Source organism: Thalassophryne amazonica, chromosome 3 (assembly GCF_902500255.1).
Source record: "Thalassophryne amazonica chromosome 3, fThaAma1.1, whole genome shotgun sequence".
Lineage (NCBI taxonomy): Eukaryota > Metazoa > Chordata > Actinopteri > Batrachoidiformes > Batrachoididae > Thalassophryne > Thalassophryne amazonica.
In genome coordinates, this window is record NC_047105.1 from 61,701,358 (window position 1) to 61,726,057 (window position 24,700).

A 24,700-nucleotide genomic window follows, 5' to 3' on the forward strand; every position below is an offset into this window, starting at 1 on the left:
AAATCCCAAATCAAAGAACTCATAACACAAAAAAGCTGCGACTTATACTCTGGTATGACTTATACACTGGAAAATATGGTAATACGAGGTCGGTTAGAAAAGTATTGGACCTTTTTATTTTTTGCAAAAACCTGATGGATTTGAATCACGTGTGCTTACATGAGCAAACCTTGAACCTGCGTGCGCATGTGTGAACTTTTTCATGCCTGTCGATTGCATAATTTTCTGGTAAGCAGCCTTTGTGTGAGGACATGTGTAGTGCGCTCGGCGGATTTTAATTTCAAGGAAAAAGATGGAACGACTGGAGCAGTGCCGCATCAAATTTTGCCAGAAACTGGGCGACAGCCAGGTGGAAACCATTCGGATGATTCAGATGGCTTTCGGTGACTTTTCAGTCGTGTGACTATCCGAGAAATTGTGGAAGAGGTGGGCATGTCACAGCATGTCCTGTGAGACTTCAACACAGAGGTGCTTTTGCTCCGCCGTCAGAAGCAGCATGACTTTCACAGCCACTCTTTTCATGGCCAAATCTTCTGTCTTCTACAGTGGAATGTACCGAAAAAGTGCTGATGTCCACCTCTTCTGCAATTTCTCGGACAGTCACACGACGGTCCCGCATCACCACAGCGTTCACTTTGGAAATGATCTGGTCATTTCAGCATGTTGATGGCCGACCGGAGCGTGGCTCGCTCTCCACCGTTGTGCGGACGTCTTTAACCGGTTGTACCGCTCCTTAATCTGTGTGATGCCCACAGGATCGTCACCGGAAAAGCCGTCTGAATCATCCGAATGGTTTCCACCTGGCTGTCGCCCAGTTTCTGGCAAAATTTGATGCGCCGCTGCTCCAGTCGTTTGGTCTTTTTCCTTGAAATGAAAATCCGCTGAGCGCACTACACACGTCCCACTCAAAGGTTGCTTACCAGGAAATGACGCAATCGACAGGCGTGAAAAAGTTCACGCATGCGCACGAAGGTTCAAGGTTTGCTCATGCAAGTACACATGATTGAAATCCATCAGGTTTTTGCAAAAAATAAAAAGGTCCGATACTTTTCTAACAGACCTCGTATGACGTCAGTCCTGAGGAATGCAGAGACAGCAGAGTGTCTGGGCCTTCCCCGAGCAGCCATGCTGATGACGTCATCACAGTGGTGAGTGCTGATTGGACCTGAGGAGGGCGTGCTGGAGTCACAAAAGATTTCTGTGGCATGGGTATAGGTGGCTCCCGTGATGACATCAGGCTGGGTGCTGGGCATAGCTGTGATTCCAATTTTTCTGAATGAGTTGGTGCAGCCAGCTTTTGCACAGATGTGCACCAGGCTGCATTCGAGAGAGGTTATGTATTGGGGTTTGTCTGAACAGGCGGCAGTATATGTCGATTCAAACAAAAAATCAATTGGGTCCTCAATGCACGGAGGAACCCGGCCCTGCTTGAAAAGAGCTTTTATGTTCACAAGCTCAGGAAGTGATGGTGACCACATCTGACTCGGCTTGTAAGAGCTGGGTCGAGAGTTGACAGTACGTGGGGATGGTTCTGTCGATTCGGATTGTCCTGATACTCAAAAAATAAATCCTGTGTTTTTTAAATAGCACAGTAGCCATGCCCTGGAGTGCTAACTGCTCTCGCCTCTGAGGAATCATTGTCATCCAGTTGCTACACTCAGAGTCATCCTCGGTGGACAGGTTTTCAGAACAAGGTGAGCCTCAGGATGTTTAAACCCCAGTCGGGAAGTCTTTCCCCAGAAAAATAGTGTCCAGATCCTGCAGATCAGAAAGACTTCATACAGCCAAACATTTGCTTCCAGAAGTTCCCAAGCTGTTGCAAAAAGTCAAACCTTCCCATGGAGAGTAGCAGTCCTGGAAACACAAAAGAAAAAAGTGATGTCGTCAAAAATCCTTCTAATCGAGGTCCAGGTTCCTGGCGACAAGGTTCGAGCCTGCTGCGTCCATGTCTGGCTCATTTGTTCTGTCAGGCTGAGTGGAGGCGAGGCACAGGACAGAGGCTGGACACAATGCAGGCTCAAGCAGGACATTTGAGTAAAAGGATGGTCTTTAATGCAGGTAGGGGTTCGTGTAAACAGGACGGCACTCCGCGGAGCAAAAGCATCAGGCAGGGGCGAGACAGAAGACAGTGGTCAAAAACAAGCAGGGTCAGTACACGAGCAAACTGGGTTTTCAGAGCTGAGGCAAAAAGCAGGATCCAGAAAACAGAGCAGTCAAAACACGGTGTGGCAAAGACAGGACAGAGATGAGGTGCTGGTTAATGATAATCATCAATAAACGAACAATGAGGGAGTGAACAGATGCAGTTTAAATAAGGAAGGCGGTGACAGGAAAACAAGATGCACGTGTGGACGAAAGATCTGGAAAAGGGGGCGTCGCTGACAGATGAAGAACAAGTGCGAGAGAGTGAGGGAAGAAAAAGCAATGCAGACAGAACCAAGAGAACTAAGTGACTGAAAAATTAACGGTCGAAAATGGGATGTGCTTAAGGCAGACAATAATAAAAGTGAGCAAAACAAAAGGGGAGAAACTAGGAAATAATGTGACTAAACTATAAAGTGGAAAATTAGGCGATCAATAATAATAAACAGAACTGGAAGAGAACTGACACTGAATAAAGTATAAAATAAATACGACAATACAAAATAACTAATAAACAAAGAATGCAATAAATCACACACAAAACATAATCAGAAATGAAACACTGAAAATAAATAATAAGCAAGACCTGAGACTAAAGCATAATGTAAAGAATGTGAAAAGCTAAACCAATACATATATGACTAATAAAATAAAAGATAACCAAAAATGAAACTAGTGACTCAAGCATACAGAAAGAAAAGCAATAAATGACTAAATTGAAAATGTAATACATGAGAACCAAGAATACAATAAAGAACCAAAACCAAACCAGGGACACAGAATAATACATTAACATGAATAATCAGAACCAGACAAGAATGAAAATAATCAAGCAGCAAGAAATAAAAACAAAGTCAAGACCAGGCTAAACTGAAGGAAAAGAAAAGGGGACGAAATGCAAACTGGAACCCAAACAGGACAGAAACATGACAATAGCTGCTGCAAATCAAGCATTCTCACAACATTAATTTAAAAGAAAATGTTCCTCACTCTTGCCTTTTATGTAACTCCACCTGACAATTTAATGTTTTATACTCAACAAAAATATAAACGCAACACTTTTGGTTTTGCTCCCATTTTGTATGAGATGAACTCAAAGATCTAAAACTTTTTCCACATACACAATATCACCATTTCCCTCAAATATTGTTCACAAACCAGTCTAAATCTGTGATAGTGAGCACTTCTCCTTTGCTGAGATAATCCATCCCACCTCACAGGTGTGCCATATCAAGATGCTGATTCGACACCATGATTAGTGCACAGGTGTGCCTTAGACTGCCCACAATAAAAGGCCACTCTGAAAGGTGCAGTTTTATCACACAGCACAATGCCACAGATGTCGCAAGATTTGAGGAAGTGTGCAATTGGCATGCTGACAGCAGGAATGTCAACCAGAGGTGTTGCTCATGTATTGAATGTTCATTTCTCTACCATAAGCCGTCTCCAAAGGCGTTTCAGAGAATTTGGCAGTACATCCAACCAGCCTCACAACCGCAGACCACGTGTAACCACACCAGCCCAGGACCTCCACATCCAGCATGTTCACCTCCAAGATCGTCTGAGACCAGCCACTCGGACAGCTGCTGAAACAATCGGTTTGCATAACCAAAGAATTTCTGCACAAACTGTCAGAAACCGTCTCAGGGAAGCTCATCTGCATGCTCGTCGTCCTCATCGGGGTCTCGACCTGACTCCAGTTTGTCGTCGTAACCGACTTGAGTGGGCAAATGCTCACATGCACTGGTGTTTGGCATGTTGGAGAGGTGTTCTCTTCACGGATGAATCCCGGTTCACACTGTTCAGGGCAGATGGCAGACAGCGTGTGTGGCGTCGTGTGGGTGAGCGGTTTTCTGATGTCAATGTTGTGGATCGAGTGGCCCATGGTGGCGGTGGGGTTATGGTATGGGCAGGTGTCTGTTATGGACGAAGAACACAGGTGCATTTTATTGATGGCATTTTGAATGCACAGAGATACCGTGACGAGATCCTGAGGCCCATTGTTGTGCCATCCAAGAACATCACCTCATGTTGCAGCAGGATAATGCACGGCCCCATGTTGCAAGGATCTGTACACAATTCTTGGAAGCTGAAAATGTCCCAGTTCTTGCATGGCCGGCATACTCACCGGACATGTCACCCATTGAGCATGTTTGGGATGCTCTGGACCGGCGTATACAACAGTGTGTACCAGTTCCTGCCAATATCCAGCAACTTCGCACAGCCATTGAAGAGGAGTGGACCAACATTCCACAGGCCACAACTGACAACCTGATCAACTCTATGCGAAGGAGATGTGTGCACTGCATGAGGCAAATGGTGGTCACACCATACTGACTGGTATCCCCCCCCAATAAAACAAAACTGCACCTTTCAGAGTGGCCTTTTATTGTGGGCAGTCTAAGGCACACCTGTGCACTAATCATGGTGTCTAATCAGCATCTTGATATGGCACACCTGTGAGGTGGGATGGATTATCTCAGCAAAGGAGAAGTGCTCACTTTCACAGATTTAGACTGGTTTGTGAACAATATTTGAGGGAAATGGTGATATTGTGTATGTGGAAAAAGTTTTAGATCTTTGAGTTCATCTCATACAAAATGGGAGCAAAACCAAAAGTGTTGCGTTTATATTTTTGTTGTATAAATGTGTTGTTTGCTTATCATACTGTCAGTATAATAAGAAGTAAACTGATTTTTGCAGGGTAGAGAAGAATCTGTTCTAGGGACTTCGTTCTTTTGAATACATTTGATCTTCACTTATTGTGGGCTCACTTGCCATGCTCGTCGTCCTCATCGGGGTCTCGACCTGACTCCAGTTCGTCGTCGTAACCGACTTGAGTGGGCAAATGCTCACATTCGCTGGCGTTTGGCACGTTGGAGAGGTGTTCTCTTCACGGATGAATCAGTTCACACTGTTCAGGGCAGATGGCAGACAGCGTGTGTGGCATCGTGTGGGTGAGGTTTTCTGATGTCAATGTTGTGGATCGAGTGGCCCATGGTGGCGGTGGGGTTTGGTATGGGCAGACGTCTGTTATGAATGAAGAACACAGGTGCATTTTATTGATGGCATTTTGAATGCACACAGATACCGTGACGAGATCCTGAGGCCCATTGTTGTGCCATACATCCAAGAACATCACCTCATGTTGCAGCAGGATAATGCACGGCCCCATGTTGCAAGGATCTGTACACAATTCTTGGAAGCTGCAAATGTCCCAGTTCTTGCATGGCCAGCATACTCACCGGACATGTCACCCATTGAGCATGTTTGGGATGCTCTGGACCGGCGTATACGACAGCGTGTACCAGTTCCTGCCAATATCCAGCAACTTCACACAGCCATTGAAGAGGAGTGGACCAACATTCCACAGGCCACAATTGACAACCTGATCAACTCTGTGCGAAGGAGATGTGTTGCACTGCATGAGGCAAATGGTGGTCACACCAGATACTGACTGGTATCCCCCCCAATAAAACAAAGCATCAGATACTGACTGGTATCCCCCCCCAATAAAACAAAACTGCACCTTTCAGAGTGGCCTTTTATTGTGGACAGTCTAAGGCACACCTGTGCACTAATCATGGTGTCTAATCAGCATCTTGATATGGCACACCTGTGAGGTGGGATGGATTATCTCAGCAAAGGAGAAGTGCTCACTATTACAGATTTAGACTGGTTTGTGAACAATATTTGAGGGAAATGGTGATATTGTGTATGTGGAAAAAGTTTTAGATCTTTGAGTTCATCTCATACAAAATGGGAGCAAAACTAAAAGTGTTGCGTTTATATTTTTGTTGAGTGTATATAGTCCCAGGTTAGCTTGTCACCAGGTTCTCTGGCAGTTGGTTTATTTATAAAATGCCCTATCTCACATTTTGGATTTTTTTTTTATTTGCTGGCTCCAAGACAGCTCCAACATTGTTTAGGGTGCTGACCGTGCAGTATTTGGGTCCCAGTGTGATTCCTTTCCCTACCAGCCCTTCAACCTTCTCACTTCCATATTTTGCTTCACTGTCCAGTTCTCCATACAAATTGCTTTGATTAAATATCATGACACTTGATAAACAGGTTTAAAATTAAAGTTAACATATTTGAATTGATTGATAAAATAATGTAATGCATTTCAACTGTATTAATATAATTACTGATCAGACTAAAGTTCCTGCACAAGCAAGTAGTCTTACATCATACTGTATCATGACACACAACTTCTGTGTGAGACTTCCTGAGTGCCTAGTGTACTGCAGTGATACTGATTTACATAAAAACATTTGTGTTATAGCTGAGTGTTTACTGATGCATCTCTGGTTTCTCCGAGCAGATGGCCTCCCTGCAGCAGCAGAACTCTCTGATGAGAAAAGTGAAGAGGACTCTTCCCAGCCCCCCTCCAGAAGAAACTCCACTTCCCATTGTTACTCCAGCCCAAATGTACAGTTCTCCTGGCATGCCCCAGAGGGTCCTACCCAGACCAGCCCAGGGGGTCACAAAGGCAGGGCTTCTAAGTGAGCTGAAAGCTGTGGAACAAGAGTCTTCTAAGCTCCGCAAGCAGCAAGCTGAACTGGAGGAGGAGGAGAAAGAGATTGACGCCAAATTGCGTTACTTGGAGCTAGGCATCACCCAGCGTAAAGAGACGATGGTGAAAGAACGGGAGAGGAGAGAATTGGCTTACTTGCGGTGTATGGGTGATGCCCGGGACTATATGTCAGACAGTGAGCTCAATAACCTCAGGATGGCAGCTGGAACAGCAACATTTGATGCTAACGGTCTACTAACTAGACCCAGCACAGCCCCACTGAGCCAGTTTACTAATGATATCAATGCAGCTTCTCAGTATCCCCCAACCTCAACCTATATGCCATATCCATACCCTCAAAGCCAATCATCCACCCAGCCACCAGGATCTGGTTACCAGCAGATCGGTTTCCAGCCTCCTCAGTACCCTTCATCATCTGCTCCCCAGCCGGGAACATTCCAACCCCATCCACCACCCGGTCCTGGATACCAGACACAGGGGATGTATTCTTCCCGCATGTATACACAGCCGTCCTATCAGCCAGACCTTGCAATGCAACAGCATAGTCACCAAGGCTTCCATCTGCCAAGTCAGCCTATGCCAGGCCAGACCCTTCCATATCCCAGCCAGAGCACATACCAACCTGGCTTTTCCTACCAGCCCCAGGCAGAGATCCTTACAGTCCACCAAAGACCACGCCAGACTTCCCTAGCTGACCTTGAACAAAAGCTTCCCACCAATTATGAGGTCATCAGCAACCCAGCAGTGTCTGTGGCTACATCAGCTCCAGATACTAACTTTGGCTCAGGCTACGGCAATGCATATGGGCAATACCGCCCCCCAGAGCCTGGCTTGAGTCACTCTGTCGACAGTTCCACATCTGCCTATGCTTCAGATGGACTCTACACTTCTAACTTAGAGCAGAACATTCCAAGGAACTACGTCATGATTGATGACATCAGTGAGTTGACAAAAGAGAACACAAGTCAGTCCACTGATTCTATGGGTCACCCAGTGGGAAGTCGGTATCGCACCGAGAATGGTTCTACACATGGAAGCACTTATGGTAGACCCGAAGATGCATCTGTGGATGCTTACGGCAGGCCTACAGGCACAGCTGGTTACCAGAGTGCGGTGGACAGTCGTTCCAGCACCACAGTGAGTGCAGGATCCTCGTATTACTATGATGAATATAAACATGGAACAAGGAGTGGCTCTGGCACTCACAAACTTTCATCCAAGAATCTTGCCCCTGCAGTAGTGTCATCTAAACGTAGTAAACACAGGAAGCAGGGAATAGAGCAGAAGATTTCAAAATTTTCCCCTATTGAGGAAGCACGGGATGTAGAGTCTGACCTTGCTTCTTACACCATGACAACTTCAACAGGGGGCAGCTGCACAGTTGTCTCGAGGTCCAAGAAGCTTCAGGACGATGTCACCTATGGGTTAAAGAAAAATTTATATGAGCATCAGAAATACTATGGCAGCAGCCGTGAAGGTCTGGAGGAGGAGGATCGGATGTACAGTTCTGGTAGGTCCAGGTCTACTGGATATGGCATGGATAAAATTTCTTCTAGAGATGGCACAGGTCACAGAAGTAAATCCTATGAGAGAGATGCAATGGAGCGCTCCCAAAGAAGCAGTCGCAGTGGAAGACCTCCCGTGCGCAACCAAAATTCAGAAGAGGAGAGCCCACTCAGTCCTGTGGGGAAACCTGTCGGCATCGGTAAAAGTTCTGGCATTTCAGATGTCCATGATGTTAGGAACCAATATGGCTCCAGCCATTCCCTGCCAGATGTACAAGACCATCACAAGAAAGACCTTCCCAGGAGTCATGTCTACAAACCAGATGACCCTTACCTTGTAGATGACATGCACTGTGCTGTTTCCGACAGTGAAGGTAACTGGTGCTAAATCATTTGTGCTGCCTGACTTGTGGTCCTCCTCATCTTTAAATATATGATGGAAACAGACTGCATGCCAAGTGTGGACTTTTGAGAACAGCATCAGCTCCTTGTCTTTTTTCATTTTCTCACTTATAAATGGAGCCAAGTATGCTTGTCTTCCGCTTCAGATTTGCATGCGTATTTTAAGTGTGAGGTGATGTCTTTCTTTTCTTTTTTTCCTGTATTTCCATAAAATGTGCATGGCTCTGGGATATAGAGCATGCTTTCCCCTTTTTGCTGCATGGCTTTGCTCTGCATGCTGCTTCTCATCTCTCGAAAATGACTGATGACCTTTGTTTTGGTTTTAAAAGCTTATCACTTAGGGCAAGAGGAGACTGATTGGTTTGAGAAACCACGAGATTCACGCTCTGATCGATCGAGACACCATGGGAGTCACTCATCCACTGGAAGACGTAGTAAGCACACATACCACGACTATGATGAACCTCCTGAGGAATACTGTCCCCAGGATGAGTACAACCAACAACGTCACTCCTCTTCTTCAGCACGAGACCACCGTCATCATGGCAGCAGCTCTGGGAGACATGGCACTTCCCGCCACTCCTCAGAAGATCCCAGGACCTCACGTTCTTCTAGGACCCACCCCAAAGACCCACCTGGTCGTTCAGATACCAGAAGCACCTCATCTGCACAGAGAAGGGTGGGGCCAGACTCACGGGCCTCCCAGGGTAGCCCCAGGAACTCAGGTGATTTCTCTCGTGAAACAGCATCTGTCCACCACCATGGAACTGGAGGAAGGAGCCAGAGACCACAGGGAGAACGCACAACTACCAGGAGACAGGATCCCACTGCGGGCTCTAAACCGCAGCAGCCAGTCCAAAGCCATGCTGGCCAGCAGCGGTCAGGTGATCAGGCCCAGTCCACGAGACATGCAGGCTCTGAGCCACTTGATGGCACGCCACAGGCCCAGCAACATCAGGAGGGCACACAACAACAACAGCTCCCTCAGAACAGCCAGCCCACAACAACTACAGCAGGAGCTGGTCCAGCACAGCAGCAGGCCAAACCTGGCCAAGTGCCACCACAGGGACGCCAGCCAGGAGCAGGGTCTACAGCAGGGCTGCCAACAACCCCAGCGGTTAGTTGTAAACCATTGTTTTCCTTTTCTGTATACAGTAAGAATACTGAATGATCACCTTATGAGGATATCCTACTTGCATGTAAAATTGAATTCAGTTCTACTGATAAATAACACCAGCCTCAAAATATAGGTGTGTGGGATTGGGTGGGAGTTCTGATTATAAATAGGAAAGAATAAACAATTTATTAAAAGTGTGATCTGAGCCTGACTTTCTCCAAAGAGATTACTTACAGTATAGAATCAGCTGAACAGATTTTTACACACTGAAACGAGAGAAGCACTCAGTCCAACATCTGGGCCCAATTCCTGTTTGTGCTCATTTATCCAGATTTGCCTCAAAATCTAACTGAAACAGATTCAGGAGAGGTCCAACATATACAAAATGTTTCATAACATTCACGTCAATAGTTTTTGAGAAGTCCTGCTTATATCGTAACAAACACAATTACGTAAAGGACTGGGATAATAATTTCATATATATGATGTCAATACACAACAACCGTGAATCATCTCACCTGTAAGTAGAGTCCATCATACACCAAAATCATTTGTAGGTCTGTGCAAGTTTTAATTCTGTTTCAGTGCATTGCTGTAATATATCAAATTAAAATGTTTCCATATACAGGCCTAAAAGTGGACACATTCTGTCCATTTCAGTCCAGATAGTACGCAGTTCCTCCAGTAGTATTTGTTATTATCAGATCACGTTACCTGAGAACCTGACATATCAAAGTACATTTCCCGTGTTAGCAAATGCAAATAATTTCATTAAGTGCTATTACTTTATCAAATGTGGAACAGCTTTTGCATGTCTTCAACTTATCACAACATTGTGGCTGCATTTTTGATCTTTCTGTCACAAACAAAATAATATCTGGTACTGCACTGATTTAGCTAAAGTAGCTTCAAGTTTTGTAGCATCATCTGCTAAAGCTAAATATTCAGTTAACAGTCAACCAGTTAATTCAGTAATTCAGTAATTAAGTATAAGGTTATTTTTTTATAATATGGTCATTGTGTCATATTTCCAACAATGTCCAGACAAAAAAATGCTAGAATCTTTTATCAGAAACTTTAGAAAATCGACATGGTTGTTAGTTAACATTACTAGTTTCAAGAAAAATACCAACACAAAGGTTTTTTTTTTGTGAAGTGTATTCAAGGGCTTGTGTGTTAGTATGAGCAGAAAAAGAAGTTTAGCAAAATGTTTTAGAAAAACTGAAACATATACGAGTACATCGCATGTTTATGCATATTTAGGCAGCTCGGTGGATTAGTGGTTAGCACTGTTGCCTGACAGCAAGAAGGTCATTGGATCGCTTCCCACCTGGTCCTTTCTGTTTGGAGTTTACATGTTCTCTCCATGTTTGCGTGAGTTTCATCCGGGTGCTCCCACTTCCTCCTACATCCAAACACATGTAGCTTACGTGAATTAATGACTCTAAATTGACTGTAAGTGTGAATGTGTTTGTCCATATGTGGCCCTGCGATGGACTGGTGTCCTGACCAGGGTGTTTCCTGCCTCATGCACCATGACCATGACCCTTGATTGGTGTAAGTGGGTATAGAAAATGAATGAAAGTATGCATAATTATCGCAGCTTTAAAGGGTTCCATTATGGCTTGCCTCAATCCTTTCATCAAAATTTGTGATTGCTGGTTCATTAGGTTTTGAGCAATTCTTATAATTCATCAATAAATAGACATACATGAATACTAGGGCTGGGGTGACTAATGAAAATCATTAGACGACTAGTCAGATACCATTAGTCATCGACTAGTCAACTACTCAGTGACTAAATTTGATATTGAATGAATTAAGCCAATTTCAAATCTTCATGGTGAAACTCAAATGTGACATGTATTTGAACAAATATAAGCACAAAATCACAAATTAAAAAAACAAAAAACAAACCAGCATTAGCATGAAGACACACCCGCATTTGTTTACTAGGCATAGACTACCCATTTCAGCTGACTAACTCACCTGCCAAGGTTCACACATTTTCTTCACTGAGTGATGGGAGTGGTGGCAGCTCCAGCAGGGCTATTCTTTAAAGGGGGTAAATGAACTTAATAAATGGCTTTCGACTAATAGAAAATTGTTGACTAGTTGGATGTTAGCTAGTCGTAGTAGACTATTACGACTAGTCGGCCCATCCCTAATGAATACCATGTCCTTGGTGGAGAAAAAAAATACATATAATGACCAAAATTCCTAGCAGAACATTTAACATAAAGTTGAAACCAAATTGTAATTAGGAAACTCAGACATTGTTGATCAATTTTGTATTGCTTGTTTAACAACAGGCGAAACCCGATGCTACACCTGCAGCAGCTGGTCCAGGAGTGAAACTGCCAACAGCAGCAGCAACAACAGCTCAGACAAACAAAATAGCAACACCTCCTCTAACGGGCATCGGTAAGTCTTACCTGAACATCACTGCAAACCGACGATGGACCACAAACAAGCTCAAACCTGTCTGATGGTTTAGCTGTTTGTCGTTAACAGGTTCCAAGGCACCTCCTGTTGGGATTGGTAGCAAACCCGGAGGTATAGGCAGCGCCGCACCACCACAGGCACCTGCTGAGGGGGAAAATGTTCTCACTAAAATCCTGCAAGGAGGGGCAGCAGAGCAGGCGGGGAAACTGGGAGATGGTACAGTTGTGAAGACATGAATATGTAGAAACTAACAAATAATGTTTCATCATCAGGCCAGCACAATGCATGTAGATGTATGTATTGCAGTACTAATGCAGTAATACAACAAAAATGAAATACATGCATTTGTGGATTAGTCAACAACTTGGAGCATTTAAATCTTACATTCTAAATTAAAATCAAGCTAAATGTTTTACCTATTATGTTTGTAATAACTCCATATGGAAATGAAGTAGATGAGGTAACTGACTTAACGCGTGTGATTTGGCAACATGAAATGTGTGGTGTTGGATAGAATTTAGTTTCAGTATCACTAATTATATGTGGTGCAAAAGAGTGCACAGGATAGCGCAACTGTCATTGCTAGTTTCCAACTGATGCATTTGTCATTTTATGCCCAGTGCCCACATTTTTTAAACAGTAATGTACGTACAATAATGTGCTTGTGCTCCTGAGCATGTTGGCCCTAAAAAATGAGATGTCATCAGTGTCACTGCTGGTGCACACTGCTATCATGAGGCAGCAGAAACTGATTGTGCCATAGACCAGCAAAAGACTGGTCTAAAGTCAAGCACAAAGTATCTCTTACAGTGCAATATTCAAATCGCATCAGACTATAATGAAACAATTCAGAACTTCACCTTAACTGCTTTGCCTCAGGGAGGTTTGGAGGCTACTCTCCACATCCTCCCGCCATTTGATGCTTTGTGTGCAATTCTGCTTCCTCCCTCCAAAAACACTCTCACTTGAGTGTGCCATCTAAAAAGCAATGCACCACGTTCCATCACCCATAGTTCTTAAAGGTAACTAGCGTGTTGCCCGTGGGGATCTGCAGGTTCTAGATTGACCCTCTAGATTGATCTAGATTGATACATAAGCATACCAAACGGCAAATGTCAGCTCTCCCCAGTTTCTCTGTGATCAAGTTGCACACATGCACAGACGTACACAGACGCCACTTGGCTTTTAATATATAGATGATTTACCGCCCCCTGCTGGAATGCCGTGTGAGTCCAGAATTTAATTATCAACGTCCATTGATTACTGTTGTAACCTAATATCCCTAGTTTCTCCAAAAATATTAGTCCTATCAATTTTCTGTTTTCACGGCGTTCATCGTTGACCCAAAATACATAATCATACCAGTTGGCAAATGTCAGCTCTCCCCAATTTCTCTGTGATCGAAGCTCTACGCACGCACGCATACACGTACACAGAGGCTGCTTGGCTTTTAATATATAGATACAGGCGACAATCTGATTTACTCGTATTACATCCAAAACACAGCCAGATTATGTGCCATGTAAAGTGAAATTGGACACATCTCAAATGCACTTGTGTGATACACCTCAGACTGTGTGCTGTCGATCATCATCATAGGATCCTGAAAGGTTTTAACCAAGGTGTATGTCAACTTCTAGAATCAGCATTACATAACTGTGGATTGTGTTGTATTCTCATCTTCTCTTTGCTATTGTCACAGCTTTGTCTGGCCTTGGGAAGAAATTCACCTCATTTTGGTGAACTGAAGAAAAGAGTGTAAGGAAACCTTTTTCTATTTTAGCATATTAGCAATGCAAATGGATATGTTTTCTGACTTTTTATCTGCAGATATGGATTAGTTTAGTGACAACGGCAGCAGATGGGACCTGAGCTATGAACTCAAACTTTGATTACTTTCTTACAAAAGATGTCCAACAAGCAGCAGTGGCCTTAGTGGCCACTAGGACATTGCGGATACCAACAGGGTTTCACAAGCAACTTGATAGGCTGCCACCACCGCCTTGTTCTTCTTTCTTCTTCTTTTGACTGCTCTCAGTAGGGGCTGTTACACCAGATCATCTGTCTCCATCTCACCCTGTGCTGTGCAGCTTTCTCTGTCACACCTACCACCTGCATGTCCTCCCTCACTCATTCACAAACCTCTTCTTTGGCCTCTCTCCTGAGCATCTTTCTCCTGATATGCCCTGCATTCCTCCTCTATACATGCTCAACCTATCACAAACACACCTCTCACACTATCTCCAATCCAGCCTACCTGATATGCAGTCCTTGTCACTCACAAGGATGATTGCATCATCTTCATCTCTGCCACCTCCAGCTCCGCCACCTATCTTGTTCTTTGCACCACCACCTCAAAACCATACAACATAGATGGTCTCAATTCCACCTCATAAACCTTTCCTTTCACTCTTGCAGATCCCTTTCTATCACAAATACCTCCTGCCGTTTTTCCTATTCACCTCTGTACCACACTGTCATTACTTTGAATAGTTTTTAAACTCACCTACAGTATGTTTACCACCTCTAATCCTTGTGATCTGAACATTTCACCATGCTCCCTGTCAAACACACACATGTACTCTGTCTTGCTATTGCTGGGTTTCATTCCCCTTCTCTCCAGAGCATATCTCCACCTCTCCAGGCTCATCTCAGTCTATTCTCCGCTCTCGCTACAGAGCAAAATGTCATCTGCAAACATCATAGTCCATGGAGAGTCCTGTTGGATCTCTTGTGTCAATCTGTCAGTGCTCAGAGGTGTTTCTCAATGTGGTCCCACCTCTAACTTGAATGCATTTGTCATTCCAAATGCACATCTCATCTCTGTCACACATATTCTCATCCATATCTTGCATCACCCTAACATATGTCTCTGCCACTCAAGACTTACTCATACAATGTCAGAAGTCTTCTCTTGGCATCTGATCTTATGCTTTCTCAAAAACCACAAACACACATTGCAGCTCCTTTTCAGCACTCTCAGTGCAGACTTTGCATCTGTACTGCTCACAGACCTTATTTAATCTCTCTTGTCAGCCTAGCTGCTGCTACTCTTTTGCATATATCATGGATAAAATCCTCACCTGTATCTGTCACAGTGGTGGGCACAGTTCCGCTAATCTGCTAACTGCTAATTATTGAAGCTAACGTTTTCATTAGCGGATTGACTTTCCAGATAACTGCGAAAACCATCAGCGGACCAATTAGCTTCCGACAAATTTAGTTCCGATAACTTTTACAGTGCTAACATATTTTTGTGGGAATAGTGAAGTCTGAAATCAAAGATTTTAGTGCCTGTCTGTTACATGTTTTGTAGCAGACAGCCATGAATAGTAGAGCTGTATCCTCTGCAGGCAGAGAGCTGAGAGAAAGGAAGAGGAAGGGAAGAAAAAAAGAACATTTCTCTTCACACCATACAGACCTGTCGGTCATTTCACTGGAGTCTTGCACAGGCAGACAGTTTTGACTTATGGTTATAATTTTAAACATACTAATTCCGGACAAGTTAATTACCATCATGTCTGTCATTTTACAAAGTGAAATATCAGCTATATGTTTTAGGTTTAAAGTAATGCACTAATTTTGAAGGTTTTAGCATCTAGACACACATGCGCATAGCATATAGAGTTATTTGTAAAACCCACCACACATTTCAGTAACTGTCTGTTATACCGACCAGGCAGCCAACCACTGACGTCAGCAAAACTAATGTACCCATAATGCAATGCGGCATATGTATCTAAACACTAAAACCTTCACAATTAGTGCATTACTAAACATATAGCTGATATTTTCACTTTGTAAAACAACAGACGTGATATTAATTTCAATAACTTGTCCGGAATGAGTTTGTTTAAATTATAACAATATGTCAAAACTGTCTGCCTGTGCAAGGACTCCAGTGAAATTGACCAGTAGGTCTTTATGGTGTGAAGAGAAATTTACTTCCCCCCATTCTTTCTGATCACCAGGTCTCGGTTTAGCTTTATAAGAGTTAACTTTTCAGTTAGTGGATTCACAGTTATCAAAGCTAACTTTTTGGTTAGCTGTGCCCACCACTGATCTGTCCCAAAAATCTCTGAGCTGAATATACAGCAGCATTTATGGAGTTACTTCCTCAGTGACAGACTTCATTCATCCTATGCTTGCCTCTTTAATTGTAGAGAGAAAACAATTTCTGTGCTTACATATGCCTTGTGTTTATTTAAAACATACTGTCTGTTCTTTTCTTTGTGACAGAGTTCTTATGACATGGATTCTGGCCCGGTACTGGAAAAACCTATGAAACTGCATTAAACACATTTCACCATTACACAGGAAATGAAGATGCAACAGCCACTCCTAACTACATCAGTGAGTACTTGAAGATCATTAACACTTGAAGACCTTTTTACTTTGTTTAATTTTAAGTGTAAGGAAGGATATTGGAGGGACCATGATTAATTTTAAAGATATTGTTATTGAATGAAATGGTTGCCTTTTCTTACTCCACAAGTTAGTGTGAAGGTCATTCAGAGAGCGCATAGCTCCACTCCTCTATTTGTCCTTAAGTGAATGCAGGATGTTTTGCTGGATCTACACTAGAGTGCCTGTATATGTATATATACAGAGAGTGATGACAACTTGTGATTTGATGCCATATTGCTTCCTAACATGATCCTTTGGAGACTGAATTTACTTTGTTTATGCATGATAACTCAACCTGTCAAACCTGTCTCATCCTCACCACGTTGGCTCATTTAGATTGATAAAACATTTGAAAGTATTTACATATTTTGCCTTTTAAGTTGGGGGGAAAAAGTACATTTACCAGTTTTATTTATACATCACCACTTTCTTGAACATTAAAACCTGGATGAAAAACAAGTCAAATATTTTTATAGTTACATGTTTCAGAGGTCTGTGTGGCTGTTTTTGATTAATGATCGTTTAAGGCCTAATGAACGTTTCAGTGCAAATACCGCTGTTTCACGCACACACACACACACACACTGATGTCAGGGTGATGGCATGTAATGCGCTCAAGTACACACTGGGAGCAACTGAAGGATTAAAGACTTTGCTGAAGGGTCCTTAGTGATATTCCAGTCTGGGGGAGGTTTGAACTGAGGATGCTCTGATCTCAGGCCCATCGCTTTAACCACTAGACCTGCAGCTCATACAGTAGTGTTCAGAATAATAGTAGTGCTATGTGACTAAAAAGATTAATCCAGGTTTTGAGTATATTTCTTATTGTTACATGGGAAACAAGGTACCAGTAGATTCAGTAGATTCTCACAAATCCAACAAGACCAAGCATTCATGATATGCACACTCTTAAGGCTATGAAATTGGGCTATTAGTAAAAAAAAGTAGAAAAGGGGGTGTTCACAATAATAGTAGTGTGGCATTCAGTCAGTGAGTTCGTCAATTTTGTGGAACAAACAGGTGTGAATCAGGTGTCCCCTATTTAAGGATGAAGCCAGCACCTGTTGAACATGCTTTTCTCTTTGAAAGCCTAAGGAAAATGGGACGTTCAAGACATTGTTCAGAAGAACAGCGTAGTTTGATTAAAAGTTGATTGGAGAGGGGGAAACTTATACGCAGGTGCAAAAAATTATAGGCTGTTCATCTACAATGATCTCCAATGCTTTAAAATGGACAAAAAAAAAAACAGACGCATGGAAGAAAATGGAAAACAACCATCAAAATGGATAGAAGAATAACCAAAATGGCAAAGGCTCACCCATTGATCAGCTCCAGGATGATCAAAGACAGTCTGAGTTACCTGTAAGTGCTGTGACAGTTAGAAGACGCCTGTGTGAAGCTAATTTATTTGCAAGAATCCCCCGCAAAGTCCCTCTGTTAAATAAAAGACGTGCAGAAGAGGTTACAATTTGCCAAAGAACACATCAACTGGCCTAAAGAGAAATGGAGGAATATTTTGTGGACTGATGAGAGTAAAACTGTTCTTTTTGGGTCCAAGGGCCCAGACAGTTTGTGAGACGACCCCCAAACTCTGAATTCAAGCCACAGTTCACAGTGAAGACAGTGAAGCATGGTGGTGCAAGCATCATGATATGGGCATGTTTCTCCTACTATGGTGTTGGGCCTATATATCACGTACCAGGTATCATGGATCAGTTTGGATATGTCAAAATACTTGAAGAGGTCATGTTGCCTTATGCTGAAGAGGTCATGCCCTTGAAATGGATGTTTCAACAAGACAGTAACCCCAAGCACACTAGTAAACGAGCAAATTCTTGGTTCCAAACCAACAAAATTAATGCCTCGCAGATGTGAAGAAATCATGAAAAACTGTGGTTATACAACTAAATACTAGTTTAGTGATTCACAGGATTGCTAAAAAAGCAGTTTGAACATAATAGTTTTGAGTTTGTAGCGTCAACAGCAGATGCTACTACAGCATTATTGTGAACACCCCCTTTTCTACTTTTTTTTTTTTTACTAATAGCCCAATTTCATAGCCTTAAGAGTGTGCATATCATGAATGCTTGGTCTTGTTGGACTTGTGAGAATCTACTGAATCTACTGGTACCTTATTTCCCATGTAACAATAAGAAATATACTCAAAACCTGGATTAATCTTTTTAGTCACATAGCACTACTATTATTCTGAACACTACTGTATCTGTGAAACGGACACAGTGGTATTTTTTTTATTCATGCATTACATGTTTTACCATTTGTTTTTACATGGTTTAGCATAATAGATGAGATGGCTCATATGAAGTGAAGTGATGGCTCATTAAAGGCTGTGATTGAATATTCAGACTGATCTTCTTTTCCCCAACCTCAAACTTCTGAACAGAGTTGAAATCAAAGGATGCCTTGTCAGCACTGAATTCCCCAGACATGAAGTGAATTAAATATGGGTGATTGCTTTGTCAGTGTACTGTTCCAAGACATGAGCAGAGGACTGAGGAGGTCAGTGAAGGCTTTGTCAGATCGACAGTCCCAGAATGACGATTATCATCGAGATGCCTGAAGCCTCACTGGACCATTAGTATGTACAAACTGTTCCCATTCAACTTTGTGCATCTGTGTTTGCATGGTGTGGAAAACTGACTGGATGAATTTGCTTGATTTCACTTCATTTGCCCACTGCTGTGTCAGGAAAGGCGATTAAAGTTGTCTGCTTGTTGAATTTTCTGCTGCAGAGGTGATAGACCAAAGCCAACACAAGGGAGACCAGGAGAGGTAGGTTTACCTTCTTACTCTGCACACTTCTAGTAATCTGTGCCAAGCACATTGTGCTATAATTAGCCTGAGACTGCTAAATGTGGCTTGGCTTTAATGTCACACATGGGGACAAAAGCACATGCACGCACTAGGCACAAAGTCCTGACTCATGGAAACATCACTCATTATATGGAAGCGTGAACTGATTCAATAATTCAGTGCAGCAGAACTGCAGAATAACAAAAAAAAAAAAGAAGCAGATTTCAGTGATCTTTAGTAGAGGATGTAGCTCAGCTGTCAGCAGGTTTTCTATTTGACCGGAATACGTTGTCTGTTGACACTGGTCTGTTGACACTTGGTATAATATCCTTGGCCAAGTCATCCATCTGTCTCTGTATGATGAGTTGGACCTGCTTGGGGAATTACTGCCAATATGGGGACATCTACATTTCACTGGACTTTGCTGTGAAGTCACAAAAGTAGACACCGACTCTCCAGGTCAGGTCAGGTCTGGGAGCATGCATCAATGCCATACCTCACCTCATCCACCACATATAACTTCCACGGGCCCCTAGATTGCAACCACACAGAAAGAAAACTAGTCCATGCTGACAGCCTCAAAAGTAGCCATCTGTCTGCTCCAGAGAAATTCATCCCTCTGGACTTTCCCATATGGCCAAAACGTCACAGCTCCCTCACAGTGCACGTAATGATCCAAATCCAACTGGCTATAAGTCCCACACCCACACAGTAAGACAGGAAGCACCAAGACTATAAAAACGTGGATCTTCATTCTCAAAGGTGTTGAACTGACAGAACCTCTGTCCAGTGATCTTATGAATCATGAATGCCCACTGGGGAGATAAGTGAATATCTCCCCAAGTTGAACACTTTCACCACAATGATGACGAGTCCAGGAAGACATTCTTTGACACTCTGGATCTTACTCTTGATCCTTAATCTGTATTGATTCTCTCTATAGTTCCATTTCAAGAAAACTGTCTTTATATTTTCTAATTAGAAGAATCACCAAAACTGCTTTTTATGCCCGGTGCGGCGCTTGTGCCATGAGGGGGGGTATATGGCATCCGGGTTGTCCATCCGTCCGTCCTTCCATCTGTCTGTCCGGCCGCAGTTCGTTCGCTGTAACGTAGCTCGGCACCTATTACTCACAAAAATTTCATATTTGGTGGGTACATGCCTTGGAGGAGTACTTCGTATGGGTTTGAAGGCCGGTGACCTTGACCTACTTTTTCAAGGTCACCGGTGGTGGTCACAACTGTCAAATCCTTCGCTGCAATGTAGCTTCACACCTTTTGCTCGCAGAAACTTCATATTTGGTGGGTACATGCCTTGGGGGAGTACTTCACATAGGTTTGAAGGGCAGTGACCTTGACCTACTTTTGAAGGTCACCAGTGGTCACAGCTGTCAAATCCTTCGCCTGAAATTTGTTTGCCGCAATGTACCTCGGCACCTATTGCTTGCAAAAACTTCATATTTGGTGGGTACATGCCTTGGAGAAGTACTTCACATGGGTTTGAAGGCCGGTGACCTTGACCTACTTTTAAAAAATTACCATAGCATTTGTTCGAAGGCTACCGACTTTTTATGGTCACTGTTGGCCACATCCTCTAAATAAATATGTCAATCTCCAATTTTTCCACTGTGTAGATAGATAGATAGATAGATAGATAGATAGATAGATAGATAGATAGATAGATAGACAGACAGACAGACAGACAGACAGACAGACCTTTATTGTCCCCAGTTTACATCAAACACATGAGGGTTCAACCAAATACCTACCCCACACATGTACATATTACTGCACTTTACATGGAAAATAGTACTGTGCGCGGGGCATTTCATGACGAATGTCCCTCTTTAAACATATGCAACATAATACTACTACTAATACTACTACTACTGGCTGATGTCTCGACTATGAATCATGCATTTGCTTCATGCAAACTAAATGACTGCAATGTCTTATTTTCTTGCTTGTGTGTGCTTATGCTTGCAAGCCTTCAACTCACTGAAAATACAACCTCAAGAATCTGAACTAAGATGAAAACATTTGACTATGTTCGGCTGTTTGCCTTTCTTCATTGACTTACTCTTATCATCTTCAACTTTAAGATCTTGTTAGTACATAAAATAATAAGTGCCTATACTCCTTATTTGGCAGATGTTTTGCAGCCTTAAACGTACATGCACCATGATTTCTGAATCAAGCTCTCCTTCTGTGTTTCCAACACAGCCAACAGCCCCTTGACACTTTTTTCTTTGACATGTCTGTCAAAGAAAAAATATCTATCTCCTCTTCAACATCATATTAATATTTAGAATGTCTTTCACTTACACATTTTTATTGTATTTTCTTAATAAATTGTAAAGTTTTCTGATGCATTCATCTCATTTTGAGCTATAACCAAGTTGACACAGCTGTGATGTGTACTGTAACAAACGTTGAGTTTGCATGAGTGTGCGGTGTATTGGCCTTTATGCAAGATAAAACTTTATTTTTGGCCAAGAAATTTCTGAATTTTTGGCCGCATTTTAGACACCTGCAGTAATTTGTGTTTGCATCTGAGCTGCTGAATCTGATGCCATGAAGACGTGTGTGTTAACATTGTTTTCTTTTCAGGAGGACGGCATTGATCTGTAAGGGGTGTGTGATGAACAACAACAACACAGAGGACAAAGATGGACTCAAGTCCTGCTCCCATACAGAACCCCTCAAGAATTTTTGTCTATCAAACCCCCACAGTCGTGGAAGAAATACAGGGTTTGACCATGCATGTCTCGCTTAAAAAAGAAAGCTTCACAGCGCCCTCTACAGTGGTTGTAAAGGAAGAACACTCATGTCTGAGGAGTACAATCCAGGCAAGGATTCTTGATTCTCCAGTGATGTGTTCAGAGCCTTGTCACACACATGTACACACACAAAAACAATTTTCATAGGTTTTACTTGTACCAAAAAGACTGGCTGTATCTACCAGTTAATGAGACAATGATGCATCTGGAGTAGACCATCACGGCTATGACAACCAACCGGACTACGCTCTAATAATCCTCGAATGCTTGGTTCCTCTGACCTCTACAGTACATTCCAGTATAGGCAATTTGACATTTACTTTGAATGTCATTTGATTTCTTGGTTCTGTTTCCATGTCTACACAATGAATTGCATAAATGTGAAAATGAGAATGCACACTCAAAGCAGGAGGGTGTTTATCAATACTTTTTCACATCTTCTGAGACATGCCACTAGTCATTAAGGTAGGTTTCTAGGGATGGGAATTACAACCAGTGTGCCCACAAGTGTGCAGTTCACATGGATGAGAGGACCAAATGAAAGAGCAGCTCTGGCTCTTTATTAGCCATTGCAAAGCCATCATTACAGTCAGTCCCACCGCACTCTGGGACCTCGTTGTAATCCAGTTTTTTTTTTAATTGTTTTTTCTCATTTTTTAGTTTCTTTTCATTTTTGCCTGATATTCACTGAATGAAAGAGCCTTATTAAATACATGTTTTATGTGTATACCTCACTTGTTTTGAAAATGTTCATATCGTGTTTCTTTTTACACAACTGTATACTAGCTTATGTACATAAACAAGAGCTCCTGTGTAAATTTATCATTTGTGTATTTCTTGAATCACTTTTCAGTTACATGATTTTGCTGTTCTGTGTTTTTGTTTTGGTAAATTGTATTCCTATTTGTACATCTTGGTTTTTATTTATTTTATGTTTTCTTGCATTAAATTATTTGCTTGATTTTTTTAAAGCAATAGCATGCAGAAAATGGTATATAGCACAATGGTATAAATGTTTAAAATTAGTGATGGGGTTATTCAAACATGTGTCAATAAATAGCTGAAACACAGTTTGTCAGAGGGTAAAACCACAGTACCATGTCCAGATGTGCATGTTATTTACAGATATGTAAGTGCACGCAGTCATATACACTACCCAACACAACACATCTTTCGCTCTCTTGCCATGTATCTACCTAACTATCAGCTAGCTAGCTAACCAGCTATCTTGAGGTCTGCCCTATTTTTTTAAGGAGTACTAGTCAGAATCACTAGGATTATGGGTAGGATTATGGGTTGGGGATAAAGTTTAAGGTTATGGTTAGGCTTTTCTACTGAAATCCAACATTTCTAACCGCCAAACCTTCTGACTAATGGGTCTTCTGAAAATAAGGGTGTCACTCTATCTTCAGCTTGTTACTTAACTACTAGTTAATAGTATCTGCCTAGATAGATAACTGTTTTAATTATCTAGCAACTAGTTAGACAAAGAGTTATCTCTTTACTTAACTGTCTTGCTAGGTATAGTCTAGCTAGCAGTCTAGCTAACTGTCTGGATAGCTATCTCTCTTTACTTATTTTTACATTTCTGTTAAACTTCAGCGCCAAGGTTTGTTGTGTTCTCCATTGAACAGGCCTCATGCTAATTAAAGAGGTCACCATTTCACAACAAAATGATCTCACTAACTAGCTGGGCCCACTGCCTACACACATGCTCACATACGCGCTCGCACACACACAGAAACAGTTATAGGTGAGGATAAAAGCAATTATCATGTCAAATGTTCTATGCAATGACTCGTTTTGAACCTGGAAATGATTTCATTTAAAATGGTTTAATATCATCATTGTATTCACAAGAAAACAAATGAATTATGAACTAAAACCTTTTAGAAAAAAAGGTCATGAAAATGTTTTTACTTGTCTGTAGGAATCTGAATATTGATTATTATTATTTTTTTTTTATATAATTTTGTGGCATGTTTTGACTCCTCACTCTCCACATGGGGACTTGTTGCCAAAGGGTTAACTGTGTCAGTTTTGAATGTCCACCATCATGTTGCTTTGAAGCATGGGGTTTGCCTGGCTTTGTCTGGCTGTTTGTAAACCCTCATTCAGTTTTTTGTGTGTTTTGGCTGACCTGGGCTCCTCAGTGTTTGGCTTGCGGTAACTATCTGTGCTGCTATTACCCCGTGATACAGATGGTCAGCACTTCTTGTTAATATGTGTCAATGTACATATTGGATGTCAGTATAGCCTGTCAGGTGAATGGAATGCTTCTATCAGATATTTCATTGTTGAACAAACCATTCAGCAGCCAAGCCATTGGAAAAGGTGCATGATTAGATCCTTTATTCTTAGGACCTGAAAAAACAGTGAGGCATGGTTCCACTTGAGTTGACCTGTAGACATTTGAATGTCCCAGGCCAACCAAGAGAATGTTGATGACCGGAATGTTGATGTGTTGAACGTGAGCCAGTCATTCACCAAATCAGGGCATGCCATTTCGAAAGCACAAGCCTGACTGGTAGCACTTGTTGCTTGATGAAACA

At 42.3% G+C, this 24,700-nt stretch overlaps 1 protein-coding gene across 1 annotated transcript in view; it reads left to right on the forward strand.

Moving 5' to 3' along the window:
- The window catches only part of bsnb (bassoon (presynaptic cytomatrix protein) b), a 260,660-nt gene extending 238,393 nt beyond the window's left edge, over positions 1-22,267 (forward strand). Inside the window, 7 exon segments of the mRNA XM_034167580.1 lie at positions 6,467-8,558; positions 8,916-9,703; positions 12,016-12,127; positions 12,218-12,364; positions 13,851-13,906; positions 16,388-16,501; positions 21,979-22,267. Coding sequence (XP_034023471.1) covers positions 6,467-8,558; positions 8,916-9,703; positions 12,016-12,127; positions 12,218-12,364; positions 13,851-13,891 — 3,180 coding nt within the window. The 3' untranslated portion in view covers positions 13,892-13,906; positions 16,388-16,501; positions 21,979-22,267.
- Positions 22,268-24,700: the final 2,433 nt, after the last annotated feature.